This window comes from Phocoena phocoena, chromosome 18, assembly GCF_963924675.1.
Source record: "Phocoena phocoena chromosome 18, mPhoPho1.1, whole genome shotgun sequence".
Taxonomy (NCBI): domain Eukaryota; kingdom Metazoa; phylum Chordata; class Mammalia; order Artiodactyla; family Phocoenidae; genus Phocoena; species Phocoena phocoena.
In genome coordinates this window covers 78,355,311-78,370,334 of record NC_089236.1, presented here as the reverse complement: position 1 = coordinate 78,370,334, position 15,024 = coordinate 78,355,311, and the positions used below count along the sequence as shown (strand labels likewise).

Below are 15,024 nucleotides of genomic sequence, written 5' to 3'. Positions count from 1 at the left end.
TCATTTCTCAGAATACATCTGTTAACTAGAATAATCAACACTTGACCAAAAGTATTACTCCAGTCCTTATTGGCGTGGTGTTTAGCATTTGTAAGTTACTTGCACACCTTGGCTAGGCCGATCCTCCTGCCGTGGGATAGACGTGAATTGCCGCTGGCCTTATTTTGTCTAGGAGGACACAGGGCTGAGAAAGCAACTCCTCCGAGGTCCGACTGTATGAGGTCAACTAGTCCGGATTAAACCGTCCGACCTCACATCCCATGCTGAGGCCTGGACAGCACTCTGCCTCTGGTAAATTGCTTGAAATTTACTATGGGGCCAGATAGGAAATGCGCTAGGACAGCGCACTGCTTCACTGGAGGAAAGGCAGGTGCAGGTGCTATACTTGCTAATTCAGGTAAAAGCCCAGCAATGCAGACCCCAGGCTGACTACCCTGCACCCTGGGCTATTTCAGCTCTCATCCTGGGCCCGGCAAGTTTCTCCTGTCTTCTTCAGTCTTCTCAGTCGTAGGTGGAAGGTAATTCTCTATAGCCCAGGGCAGCGAGGACAGAGGCAAGATCACTGCGGCATCAGTTAATATGGGCCAACGGTGCCAGGTCCTGACTGCAGGCGGGCGTTCTGGTGCAGGATGGTGGTAAGAGGACACAGGCTTTGCAGCCCAGTGAGGGACGAGAGGCCTGTGAGAATCAGGTCCCCTCACCTGAGTCTTAGCCTCCTTACCTTCGAGGCAGGGCTGTTATAAAGGTTGAACCTAAGTATACAAACACCTACCACAGTGCTAGCACGTGGCAGGCGGGGACTGGTGGCTGTTAATTTGTCAGCAGTGCTGGCTCACTTTATTTAAAGTGGACCTGCTCAAACAAAAGCGTTTTCTTTGTTAATAGGAACACTCAGGTTTAACGAAGTAGTAAATGGTTCAAATCAAGATTTAGCCTGTTACTCAGTTTGCGGTGACTTCTTCTCAAGTAAGGGTTTTAAACTGAGAAAGTATCAACCCCATTTTTTGGAACAAAATCAGATAATACAAAGAATTTAAGGCAGGGGGCTTCCCTGGTGGCGCAGTGATTGAGAGTCCGCCTGCCGATGCAGGGGAAATGGGTTCGTGCCCCAGTCCAGGAAGATCCCACATGCTGGCGTACCGCAAAAAAAAAAAAAAAAAAAAAAGAATTTAAGGCAGGGGAAGAAAAGTGACTTAATGCTTTGTTTCATTTCAGTCAAAACACGTTGTCATCCTTTCTCGGGGGCCAGGGGACACAGCACGCTCCTGTTTGGTTTGTGAGGAAAACAACTGTGCGTTAAATATCCTGAAACAAAACCCCTCATAAAAACCTCCCGAGGCTATTTTGAGTCACGACACGCCATTTACCACAGTTACCTTGCGGAGCCTCCACACTCGTGTAGGATGAGGGTGATGAGGACACAAGTGCGTCAAGAAAAGCTGCAGTTGACCAGCAATTTCTCCAGATTAAACGAATCCTAGAAGTCTGCCTCCCAGACTGCCTAAAAGCACCGGAACCAAGACGAAAGAGGAATGGGTCACAGGCTACAACAGAGAGGGAGACAATTTCCATAAAATCTTGTTCTATACATGCCGGCGATCGCTAAGAGTCATAAATTACTTTAGACAGAACGATGGGGAAGGGCCAGACCCTCCTGCAGAGGCACATTACGTCTTTAAAAGTGCACAGACAGAAAGTTCATAGTTTGCTTAGCGAAAGGTTTAATACCTTAATACGTGTGACCTGGAACGCTATATGAGCGTGAGGTACAAAAAGATATTTCAAGTAAATACCTATTCTTTCTAAATAAGTAAAAAGTAAAAAAAAGAAAAAAGAAGTATATAGTAATAACACAATGGATTTTGTTTTGGTAAATGCTTTATTACTTCAGCAACTGAACCCACAGATGGTACTGGGTACCGAGACCACACCACAACGTCCAAGTCGCTGGAGGGCACGTCTCTGTGGGCGGCCCGTGGGTCCTGTCACTGCGGTATTCCTTCTCAGGACCCTGAAGGTACCCTCCTCTGAGCACCCCGTGCCCCAGGTACACCATGCCATGGCTGCCTGATATGCAGTGGTTGAGGGAACCGAGGTGCCTTGTCCCAGTTTAAAATAAAGTATGCTCTAATGGAAACAGTTTAGACCCTTTATCTGGACTGTAATAACTTGGTTATTAAACGTAAACAACTGGTGGTTAGCAGAGGTGGTGGGTGCATGAAATGGGTGAAGAGGGTCAAAAAGTACACACTTCCAGTTACGAATAACTCATGGGATCTAGTGTATAGCATGGTGACTGTAGTTAATAATACTGTATTGCATATTTGAAAGTTAAGAAAGTAAATCTTAAAAAGTCCTTATCACAAGATTAAAAAGAATTATAACTGTGTGGTGACAGATGTCAACTAGACTTAGTGGTGATCATTTTGCAATATATACAAATATCCAATCATTATGTTGTACACCTGAAACGTAATTAACATTTAATGTTATGTCGATTATACCTCCATAAAAATGTTGAAATCAAAAAAAAAATCAAATAAACAAAAGCAACTGTTCTACATTAGATAGCTTTTCACTAACCTAAATAAATACAAAAAGAATTCAATCCCATTTTCGGCACTCCCCGAGGGTTACCTGGATCTTTCTGTTTTATCTTATCACTTACCTGGTGATAAGGTTCTAAGCACTTATCTGTGACTTTTTATCGTGTCCACTGGAATTAATCGAAGTGATTTAAAGGACAGCTAAATCTAACAAACTCTGCCTCTGTAACACTACACATTTTAAAAAGAAAACATGGCCAGCCATTTGTCCTTACTGGAAACTTTGCATCAAAGGTAGGGAAAAAAGACCCAGCTTTAGATTAACTCTGTTCTATGCCAGCGTCTTACTTCAGCTCATTGAGTTCTCGGAACCACCCTAAATGAAACATACGGTTGATTCTTGAACACCATGGAGGTTAGGAGTGCTGACCCCAGGGCAGTGGGAAATCCGGGTATAACTTAGCGCTGGCCCTCCGTCCCTGCAGTTCCTCTGTGTCTGGGGTTCAGCGTCCACGGATTCAACCAGGTGCAGATGGTGCAGTACTGCAGTGTCTACTTTTGAAAAGAACCCGCGTGTAAGCGGGCCCATGCACTTCAAACCTACGCCGCTCAAGGGTGAACTGTGTTTTAAAAGGGAAGAACCACGATCACGAGTTGGGCAATTTATTCAAGACCTAAGCCCTAAGGGACAAAGATGGAGGTCGGACACAGCAAGGTTTGGCCCCTGTGCCTGTCTCTCTCCAGCAGAGCTGTCTACACTGGAACTGCATAAACATGAAGAAGCCCAGTATTAGCAAATACGTTCTCTTCAATGTTCACGTCCATAACTGAACTCTCATCATTAGCTCTAATTAAAATAGAAGTGGAAAACTAGCAAATAGAATTGTTTTCAATACCGTCGATTTATACAAGCAAAGATTCGTTTAAACTGCTCTTCTCCCCATTGGACTGTCATTGACTATTTTAGTTAACTTATTTTCATCTAGTAAACTTCCTAATTTTTATTTGTCTAGGTAAAGCTTATCAAATTTAAACACTTAAGATTCTTAAACGTTTGGGAGTTTTGCTGGAAAGCAAATGCCCATTTGTAGGTATTGATATGCAAACAGTTCACATTTTAATGTGTGATCAACTACAATGTGCATTTCTCTACCAAACAGCCCTCTGTACTGGAAATTCAATGTACAAGTTAGGGAGTTATGTCTGTGGCACAAAAAAAGTTCTCATTAATTGCTCACCAAAAGAAGTCAACAATCAGAAAACAACTTATGGGATTACGTGTAATAAACACATGCCATGCGCGTGCTCAGATGCTACAGTGGTTCCTCGATTCTTCCTTGTGGTAGCTTCAGGGACTCGGCAGACTACGGAGAGAAACTGTTCTCCCCAACACAGGGTTAAAGTGAACCATATATCGCTTAGAAAGAAAAATTCCGTTGACCCTTTCAATATGTGGGCAGTGGAGGGCACCGATTACCACGCAAGAAGTCAGTCTCAATCAGAGGTCAGCACAGTTCTCTGACTGGGCCAGAAAGTAGGTAATTTCAGCTTTGTGGGCTGTATGGGCTGTGTCCCAACCACTCAACTCTGACGCTGTACCAAAGCGGCCACACACAATGCGCTAGTGAATGAGCCTGGCTGTGTCAATAAACTTTATTTACTGACACTAAAACTTGAATTTCATATAATTTTCATATGTCACGAAATTGGATTCTCATGTTTTTTTTTTTTTAACCATTTAACAATGTTAAGATCATTCCTGGCTCACACACCATACAAAAGCAGGTGGTGGGCTGTATCTGGTCTGTGGGCAGTCACTCCCCCACCCCCGCTCTAAACATACGCTCTGTTTTAACACTTATGTTTTGCTGGCAATTAGATAACTTCTACTTCATTATTAAGTGAGAACAATAAAACAAAATTTGCTTAAGGCTTTGTCTAAGCTGCTGGTGACACGTTTAAGACAAAAATTTAACACTTACTTATATCAAGATTAAATATACTGGTAGACGAACAAACTGGCCAAGTTGCATTTATTTCTTGATGTCAAGTCTGTACGGCTCTCATCCACACCATGGCATCTGGCCGCACTTCTGACTACAATACAGCGAGTGCAAGTTCACTTGAAAATGCACAGCTGCACACCTTATGTAAGTTAAAGACAGCTACACTAGTATTTGTTGATGGCAAAAGCGTGATCTGAAGCTCCAGGACTGGACCACTCCTGTTTGGTTTAATAAAAAAATGTACCCAACCATTAAAAATGGCCATCTGGGGAACGGGCCAATATATAAAACGTTTGTCAGGTAAAATGTAACCATTTAGCTTTTTAAAAAAATGATTTTCAAACTTTAAACCTTTCTATTGAACTGTTACATGGATATACACTATTAGAGCACAAAACAAATCTGCTACGGGCTATATATTCAGCAACTTCGCTAACTTTTTAAAAATCTGTTTGTGAAGTAATAACATTTTTTAAAAAATAAAATAGTAGCTAAATGAAATCTCTTCTTTGCACATTTAATGTGTTCGGTTGCTTCCAAGTCATCCCCGACTGCCAACAAAAACAACAGAAACCAGAGACCCACTCGAGTGTTTAATTCAAACCTATATTTGCAGTTTCTAAAATGCTGATCCACAGACCACTCTCTCGTTACACATGTGCACCAACGGAAAAGCAAAGAGAACCCCGGTCATCCCACGAGAGGAACAGCCCCTCTTCCAACAGTCTTCAGAAGGCTACACGTGCAGTCCCTGCGCCCGTCCAGATGGCGATGCAATAAATACACGGCTCGCCCTGCTCGCCTCGGTCCAGCCAGGCCCGCCACTACCTGTTGTAGGCCCGCTCCTTTTTGGACTTCTCCAGGGCCTTGTCCATGGTCTTCTCGTTCTCCCCTCGACATTTGGGGCAGTACCACTTGCCCTTGGGTTTATGGTTCAGCCCCACGCAGGAGAAGTGGAACCACTCGATGGGGCACTCGTCATTGTCACAGCCGATCATCTCTCCATAGGAGACCTGATTGCACAGACAGTACGTGGGCTCGTTCGGGTCAATGGGAAGGTCTGCAGGGGATGCTTCTCTCTCGGCTTTGGCCTTGGAGCGTTTCTTCTTCTTGGAGGCCTTCGCCTTCTTCTCCTTAGGCGTTCCGGAGGTGACGTCATCATGATCGTGATTATTAGCTGCGTTTTCCCGATTCTCGTTGTTGCGCTGTCGCCGGGACCGCTTGCTGTTAGGCTTTTCTGCCTGCGCGACTGTCTCAGTTTTTGACTTATCCTGGCCAGCTTTGCTGTGGCCAGTGGTGTCACTGACCTCTTGATGTGCCTCAAAGAGTTCCACGTGACTGTCCACCTGCCTGGCCCGGTTCTCCACCAGCTCCACCATCTGACTCACGATCTGGATCTTCTCGTCGCCCAGCTCCTGGCTCCGAATCAGGGCCCTCTGAATGCAGTGCAGTGCTCTCCTCCGCTGGGTGCCGTCCGTCTCCCGCTTGAACTTCTCGTAATACTCATCCAGTTCCTTCAGGATTTCTGCAAAGGAAAAAATTAGCGTTACACCCTCACGGTAAACCCTACCAAGGCTTTCGGTTCTCTAATCTACCAAAAAAGGAACTGTTAAGGGACAAAAAGGACCAATGCAAGGCTTCCTAGCACGAAAACTTGTAACCTGTAGGCCTCTCTGGCAGGTTTTTTTTTTTTTTTCCCCCCGGTGAAGAAAATCTCTAGAACTAAATACAAACGTCAACACAGTTCCTATTTATCAAAGTGCCCCTCAAAGCTCCCCAAGGGACTCTGTGTGCATTCAGAGACTGGGTAATGAAAACTCCTTGGACAGGCAGCTACGGGGACAGTTCAAGTTTAGGTGAAGTGCTGAGGTCCAAACCTTTATTTTCTATAAAATTAATGATTATGTCCTAAATTTCCATTGTTTTTATTCAAATATTTTTGTAATAATTAAAAGGCTGTTATTTTAGCTATTTAATGCACCGACATCTAGAATACCAGATTAAATTAGAGAACGTACATAAATACTACATAGTGACCCAGGGCCTCAGTTTATTGGTCACATCATTCCATCCCAGCACATGAATATCTCTATTACCGTGTATTACTGAAAACAAGAATGGTCTGTCACAATAAGCCAGGCGACCCAGCCTTGCTTTAAAACAAATGTTGCAGATTTTACGTTTCCATTTACTACTTAAAACAATGACATCTATATCTATAAAAGACAACAGATTTTAGATAATCTGATTGAAATAAGGAAAGTAAATATTCTTCCCAAGAATCTACTTAAATACACAGATAGAAATTCCCAGAGTTATTTTCCCTAAACAGTAACCATTAAATTAAATAGTATCAGATTTTTCTCCTGAAAACCTTTTGTAGTCTCTTAAAATAAGGCAATTCAACTCTCCCAACTCAGAAGCTGTGGGAGGATATGGGTGGGACGAGTATAAAATGTGACATAACCCCTTCCAGATCTTATATCCAATTAGTTACAGGGCATAAACCTCACACTAGAGCAAACATATGAACTTAGACGAACACTACTTAAGCACATATTATTTTCCAGGATACATTCTTCAACTGAAGATAGCGCTGAAGACATTTCTTAGAGGAACAATGCAGACTGTCTGCCACCAGAAAGGAGGAATGCCATAGTCTCACGGGCTCTTGGAGTAATTATTCCTGAAAATAAACAGCTCTACTCAACTTATCCAAGTTCTGTTTCACAGGTGCTAAAATATGAGTTTCTGCCATTTATTTTTTAAGTGGATTACACATTACAAAACTGTATCACTTGGTTTAATTAGTAACCAAGTTTCTAAAGACAATTACCATTTCATAGAAAAGAGAACAATTCCATCATATTGCTAATTTAAAATTTCATAGCATACAGCTTCTTTTACATCACAAGCAAGCTTACGGCCACGTGAAGCCCCGCTGTGGGGAAGAAACAAACACCCCATTACAAAATTACCAAGAAATAATTCTTTTACCTACACAACAGCATACATCTCTTCGATGCCCCAAGCGAAGCATTCTTATCGACAAAGCCACTGAAGTACAAACATCTGTAAACAGGAACCCCTGTGCTAACTAGGGCGGCATCCTGTTAGCACACCTGGCTTCTTCAGCTTCATCAGCTCCAACCGCTGCTGACCCTTTTTTCTAAAAATGCTCCATACCGTCACTATAGGAAAGCAATGGTACCGTGGAAAGAATCTAAGGATTAAGTGAGACTGCAGCCAAATTTAAACTGATCTGTCCAATTATTAGAAATGTTTTCTTTGTTTTACACAGGGATTGCGCTGAAGTTCTTTATGAGGCCTTCTTCCTTGGTGCGTGGGCATTTAAAAAATAATACTTTAAAAGTAGCTGAAAATATTTTAAATTCAAAATAACCTCAAATATCATTGGTAAACTAATTACGACCCATCCTTATGAATTAATGTTCGGTTGATGTTTACTATGCAAATACTGTTAACCAAAGTTTGACTTGCAATCTAGGAGTTCTTTTAAAAATAAAGCCTTAATTTTTAGGTTAGACTGTGCTGCGTATCTCAACACTCAGTACTAAATCCCAACCAAATGAGTTACGACTATTACCATGACGGATGTTAAGGCTCTGCAGCTCACACAGGGCACTGGCTTCCACGTGAGCCGGGTAGCGTGCGGGTGGGACCGATTTTCTCCGAAGGAGCCATGTACGCACTGAGCGTGTATTAACTCGACGGAAGACACTCCGGCTCTGAATCGGTAAAACAGGGTGTCAGACAGTAAGGAAAGCTGTAAGAAAGCAACCTCAACGGTATACTGACGTGGACGCTCGAGAATTTTCAGTATGAACTTCTTCGTCTCCTTGCGATTTCCTAGAAATGCTAAGGAACAGTGCCGGTGACGACGAATTCCTCAAAGACTGGGAACCCCGTTAACTCTCCGCTTTAGTCATTCCACCACCCGAGCCGCCTCCGAGCTCAGCGCACACGGGACCCCCTCGGGGGCCGCCCGGCTCTCCCTGTCCCGAGTCACCGACCCACCAGGCCCGGGTCACTCACGCTGCCCCCGCTACACGCAGCCGCACCCGCGGGTCCTCGGGGCCCGGGCGGGAGGCCCAACTGCGCCCTCGGCAGCCCCGGCAGCAAGGATTGCCAGCCTCGCCCTGTCCCCCGGGCGCCGCCATTGCTCCGCGACTGAAGTGACCAGCATCACGTCCGTGGGGGCGGGGCCAAGCCGATCCCCGCCAATGGGGAGGTGACCAGCCGGCGGTGCGCCCCGCCCCTGGAACCACTGCCTATGGGGATCGCCGGGCCGGAGGGCGGAGGCCAGGTGAGGCACCAATCACAACGCAGGACCAGAGAACACAGCCCGCCCTAGCTACACCAATGGCCAATGCGACGGCGGAGGCCGAGAGACCCGAAGACATTCAAATCAACTCGACCTCCTCCCTCCTCCCCGCCCCTCTACCAAAGAGAAAAAAGAAAGCAGCGGAAACAGAGACCCGTGCCAGTCACTGCGCAAGGCCCGCCCTCATCCGGCCCAGCAACCAATGGTTCAGCAGCGGACTGATAAGGACATTCCATGGGAGATGCCACGGCCAGTTACAGGAGGCCGAGGCGGAACATTCGCAATATGCTAATAAGGCTCCTATAAAAGTCGCTGCGAAGCCGAGCCTTTGGTAGAGCGCGCAGGGGCGCCTTCCCCTCAGGGGTTTTCGGGGCGCTGTGGGGCGCTTTCTGGCTTCCCACCTCCCCCCACTCTTCCGTTTGCCAGCTGCGCAGTCCTGTAAACATGGGTAAACTCCGAGTGACTATCCACGTTCCAAATACAGACCCCAGTGCCGTGCCTGACCAGGCAGGAAAGTTTCCCCAACAGCCAGCAATTCCCAGCGGACCCGAACCCTCCGTCCCTCTCCGGCAGTCTGGGCAGCCGGGGCTGCAGAGAACGACCCACAGGTCCTCTCCCCTGCCATGTTCCTCTCCAAGCCGACAATACTTGCCTGCGCCCCCCGAGCGCAGCACAGATGGGCGACTTCTTCGCCCCATCCTCCCTTCCCTGCCCTCCCCTTCCCCATTGCACACACGGAATAAAGCCCTGGCCCTCCGCGAACTACACCCGGCCGCGTCGCCCCTCTCAAGTCGGCCCTCACTCGGTGTCCAGGACCGGGGGCTGGGCGGGGGCGACTGGGGCTACACCACGCGAGGTACGGACCCTGGACTTTATGTAACACTCAGATTCGGGACTGGGTGAAGGTGGTTCCGGGGATAGCGAGCAGGGCCGGGGGACCCCTCGTCCGCAGCGCCCTCCCAGCAGCCCTGCGCGCAGCCCCGTCCCTGCGCCCCTCAGCCTAGCGACCGCGGCACATCCCTCCCTCGGCGCTGTAGCCTGCGCCCCCTGCGCCCCCTCCCCCGCAGCACCCCGCCTCGTCACTTCACTACAAAGAGCGCTTTGCTCGCGCAGCCTGGCGTTGAGACCTCTCGTTCCTCCTTCCTCCTCCGTGTCCGGGCTTCGCGCACAAGGACCTTGGCAAATCAAAGACGCTCCAGACCTTTTGTTTCTGCCGGCAAGGGCCCCGCCGCGGGCTCCCGGCTCTCCAGGAGGGGAGCAGGACGGCCCGCAGCCCCGCGGCGCGCCGCGACCGGTGGGGATGGAGCAGCCGCCCCCGCCCATCCATCCCGCCGTACCTTGGTATTTCGCGTCGATCTCCCGCATCAGAGAGACGTTTCTCTGCAGATCGAAAGGCAGAGACTCGATGGAGTCCAGGTAGTCCTCCACATAGTTCACCAGGTGGATCTGCTCCCCGTTGGCAGGGCTCAACATGGTTCACCGAGGTCCCCGGCGACTCCGCGCGGCTTTCCGCTTCCTCCGGCCCCCGCCCCCTCGGAGCCCAGCGCTGCAAAATGCAAGGCTCCCGCCCGCCGTCGCCCCCCCTCCGGCCGGCCCCGCGCCGCTACATCTGCGAGCCGCGCTGCCTGGGCCCGGGGACCGGCGCCTGGCGGGCCGGACCGGCGCTCGGCGGCCTCAGGCGCGGGGCGGGCGCAGGCGGGCGTGCGGGCGCGCACCCCGGCGCAGGGGCCGGGGCCGGGGCCGAGCGAGCGCGGGAAGGGGCGCGCGCCGCCCGCCGCGCCGCACTTGTCCAACGTGGAAAACCCAAATACCAGTTTCAAACACTTGGGAAACATTCGGCCCCCAGCACCGCGCATGCGCCCCGGCCCCTCCGCCCCCCCCTCTCCCGTGGGCCCCGCCCCCACCGCATTCATGCCCCTCACCAGCCCCGCCGCCCGGGGGTGTGGGTTTGTCTGTCACTTTTGCCCGGGCGGGGGTCGCGGGGGCAAGGGGCAGCGGGCGAGGCGCAAACTTTACTAGGAGTTTCGCACTTGCAGGCGGAGCGCGTCGGGCGGCACTGCACGCCCACAGGGGGACGCGGGGCAGCAGGTAGCCCCGCCCAAGACCTGGCCGGAACCGACCCGGCAGTGGCACCATCGCAAGCCCAGGTTGCTATCTCCCTCCCCACGCTCAGCCCCTCACTCTCCGTAGCCCGCCTTGCAGCGGGAAATAAGTACGGCTCGGAACAGACTGGCAACCTCGACAGCCAGTCGAGTTGCCGCTCTCACCTCAGTAGTCCAATCAGGACGAAGAGAAGGCGGGGCGAGCACGGATACCTCCTCCCGTGCTCTTACTACTAGAAACCCGCGTCCTCCAGGGGGCGGAGGGATAGGGCTGGCCGAGCAGGCCGGAAGCGATGGCGCATGCGCAATCGTGCGGCCCAGGCAGCAGCCTGCCCGCGCGGGAGACCTACCATTCGGCAGTCGGACCACCACTCCCAGCAGCCTCGGCGGCTCCCGCGCTTGCGCGGTCCTCACCGCCCTCCCTTTGTGTTGCCGGCCGGAGCCCACTGTTGAGCTGCTTGGAGACAAAGGGGCTCGAGAGAGGAGCCGTTCCCCACGCCGGGCCCCCGCAGAGGGCGCGCCACCCCGACTCCTTCCCGCCTGTGTCCTGGAATCCGTTCTTTAAGTCCGCGCCCCCATTTCGAAAGACCACCCAAAGCGGGGCGGGGCAGGCTTCCACTTGCCGGGGTCCTGGGGGGTCTCGCCCTGTGCTGGCTCGGCCCCTCCCCTCCCCCCACGGCTCCTCTCCCCGCCCTAAACTCCTCGATTAGGACTTTCGGAAGAGCCCCGTTGCCTAGACGACGGGCCCGCGCTCAGACCCGCCCCTTCCGGCATAGGCCCCGCCCACGGGCGTGGCCACGGCTTCGGCTTTTGTCCTCTGGGCCCAGGCCTGCGACACGGCTGGTGTTCCCGGCTTGGCGCGCTCGGCCGCTTCGGCTGTGCTCAGCTGTTTGGCCGTCTCCTCTTCCGAGGGGCGGGTGTCCTGTCGCGGTCTCTAACCCTGTCAGGTAGCTCAGCCGCAGCCTCCGGACGTCCCTACCAGCTCCGCGCCTGGGCGGCGCCACGCCCTTCGGCTCGTGGATGGGGCGTTTCGGCCTCGCTCCCGGGTGCCCTGCTGCCCCGCGGACGCTCCATTTGGTCGGGGAGCGATGCTCTGAGGTTCGGCACGTTCTGGTTGGAGCTCCGAGTCTCCGGAGAAGCAGTGTTGTGACAACCACGACCGCCGGGAAGTTTTAAGTTACTCTTTGTAACCCAGTAGCATTGCAGACCAATCCAGTGTTTATAAACTAGGTAATTATCTGCAGCGGTGCTCATTCCAGCGATCTGCGGGGCGCAGACGAGACTAAATGGAGCTGTTTGTCTTTCGAAATGAGTTGTTCACATTGAATCGTTTATGCGGTGATTTCCAGTTTTGACCCAGTTTAAAGCAAATGATGAGTTAAGTTTCATTTACTGGCCACTAGCCTGCACAAAAGACTTTAATACTATGACGTTATGTGGAAACGGAGACATTATATGGGATAGAGAGTAAACGTTGAATAAGAAAAAAACATATAATTTTAAAGTACAGTTGCAAGAAAGAGGTTCTTTTAATCCTTGCCTTCGTCGGCTCTAAAATGAGTTGTGTTTATCTTGATTTAAGAATAAAGGTGAGAAGCAATTTACCCCTTCCAGTGATAAGCAAGCCGGAGTTTTCTTGTTTGTTTTTTAATCACGATGTCATCCCAATAATGATTCTTCATGTTTTCATGGACTTCACAGACACGTTAAACAAAAAAACTTATTCATTCAACAAGAAATATTTAATAAGCACCTAGCATGTGCTAGCTGCTGTTCTATGCAGTAGGGATGCAGTGGTGAAAAATGTCTATAAGACATTTAATTTATCCCTTGGGCTAAAAAGTCCGAAAACATTTGATTAGCTTTACAAAGTTCTTAAAGTGTATGCCAATGACTTTACCGTTTTCTGGATAAGGTTAGAAGACCAATAGCTAAAGCATGACTGTGACCACGCATTTTAGATATGCCACTAAAGAAAAGTGTTTAATTTTGAGGATAGATTGAAGAATTTTGGTTGTTTCAATTTTGTTCTTTGGAGTGTGTTTCAAAAATAGTCATTAAATTCTCTTTTCTAAGGTTATATTTCTAGTTTAACTGGAGATGCTGAAACCTATGGGAGTAAAAGAGATGAACATACAATTCTTTATGTTTTGAGGTGCTTAAAATATAAATCCGAACACATTCATCTCAAACTTGAATTGCCCTAAACAATATGTGCTTATCTTATCTACTCTACTTTCGATTTACAAATTTTGCTTTGAAAGAAAATGTAATGCTGAGAACTACATTTTTTTTTGCTGTTGTCATGAAGGACTAAGAAATGGCATTCGTGATATTTTGGAATCATTAATTTTAATATACTTTGCTCTGACCTAGACTGGGAGGGGTCACCTCAACGCTCACGCACTCTTTTGGTGTATGTGCTAATATATCTTTCCAGTCACTTTAATATTGAACCTGCAAGAGGAGTCATGCTTTTAAGCATCATTAAATAATGGGTATGTTTATCACTGTTTGAAGATTCCCAGAAGACTTAAGGTAGCATTGCTGCCTGCCAAGGGCTGAGCACCTTACGGGACCGATTTCCAGAGGACAAGATACCACTGTTAGTTTAAAAATCATGATGTCCTATGGCCAATTAAAACACGCCAGCTATCCAGATTCATGTGCGGGGTTTGGTGTTGTCTTACTAAATCTGTTTTCAAAACTTCTAGCTTTTTCCTTCAATTCCGCATATTCTCACAGATTGCAGTCAAGCCTTTTGTTCATTTTCTTATTTTACTGGCATATCTAATATCTGGGTCAGAGCTTTCTCTATCAGATGTTTTACTGCTCAGATGTTCTCCCACCTGCACAACAGGTGGATTTCATCAGAGATTGATTCTGCAATCCTTTTCTGAATTTGTTGGTGGGTACAGTGAGAGTGTTCAAAAGAACTTGCAATCTAAAGTACTCAGGGATTGGGTAATGCACCAGCAGAACTGTATTTGGGGAGTGTGTGCTTAGCACTGATGTGGAGGTCTCCTAATTCTGAACGACAGACTCCAACATTTTAGCGTCATGCACGCCTTAGAACACAATTCACGTTAGACTACCGTTTAGCTGCAGAGCTGGACTCCAGGGATCTTGGGGAAAAGTTTAAGTGCTCTAGGAAGATAATTGTTTGTCTCTAGTTAAGCACTTGCCTTTCTATAGAACGACCAAAACAAGCCCAAGAAAGAACTGGGGAACTTATGTGCTGTTTTGAGGACTGCCAAAGCAAAGGGGACTTTTTTTTCTTTTTTCCTTTCCTTTCTTTTTCTCTTTTTCTTTCCTTCTTTCTTTTTCTTTCTTCCTTCCTTTCTCTCTCTTTCATTCTTTCATCCTTTCGTTCTTTTTTTGACACGGTTTTGGAAGATATCAATAGGGACACATTTGTTGAGATAATTTGAAAGTAACTTAAAGAGAATCCACCTTTAAAAAGTCCCGTTGAAACCGCAATTCAGAATGTTTTTGTTCTCAAGAGACGAGATGACATAACTTTTAATCTTAAAATGAATCTCAGGCAGACATTTCCTACTACGCGTACTTGATGAATGGGTGGTGTCCTAGCGTCGCTCTTTCATGCGGAGACAGAGTGTGTGCGCTGGGGTGCAGACGTGCTTCGCCAGCAGGCGAGGAGCCGGCAGCTGGTGCCCGCCCCGTGAACCGGGCCCGACCGCGCGTGGGGCCGTCCCCAGGCCCGGGTTGCACCGGCTCTGCTCAGTCCCGCGCTGAGAAGGGCGGAACACCTCGGCCCGCGCGCGGCCCGGAGCGGTGACACCACCCTTGTCTGCCGCTCCCCTCCCCCACCCTGAGGCACTGCCCCTCCCCCTGCGCCGCAGCGGGCTCCGGACAGCCCGAGGGAGGCGGGGCGGCCTCTTTCCGACCGCCTCTTCCGGGGTAGGCGGGGCGTGACCGGGCCCCTTCCGTGTGGGCGGGGCCTGGTGGCCCCTCCCGGAGTGGGTGAGGCTGGCGAGTATCGGCGCGAGGCTAGGGGGGCGGCC

At 49.2% G+C, this 15,024-nt stretch overlaps 1 protein-coding gene across 2 annotated transcripts; it reads right to left on the bottom strand.

Moving 5' to 3' along the window:
• Positions 1 to 5,376: 5,376 nt before the first annotated feature.
• Positions 5,377 to 10,370, bottom strand: ING1 (inhibitor of growth family member 1). 2 transcript variants are annotated; one of them, XM_065896117.1, is made up of 2 exons: positions 10,235 to 10,370; positions 5,377 to 6,077 (listed from the first exon to the last, which is right to left on the bottom strand). In XM_065896117.1, the coding sequence occupies exons 1-2, from the start codon at positions 10,368 to 10,370 to the stop codon at positions 5,377 to 5,379; spliced, it is 837 nt and encodes a 278-aa protein (XP_065752189.1). The 2 variants fall into 2 exon arrangements, with proteins under 2 accessions (XP_065752189.1, XP_065752190.1); XM_065896118.1 differs by lacking the exon at positions 10,235 to 10,370 and adding an exon at positions 9,058 to 9,133.
• Between the last annotated feature and the right edge of the window lie 4,654 nt (positions 10,371 to 15,024).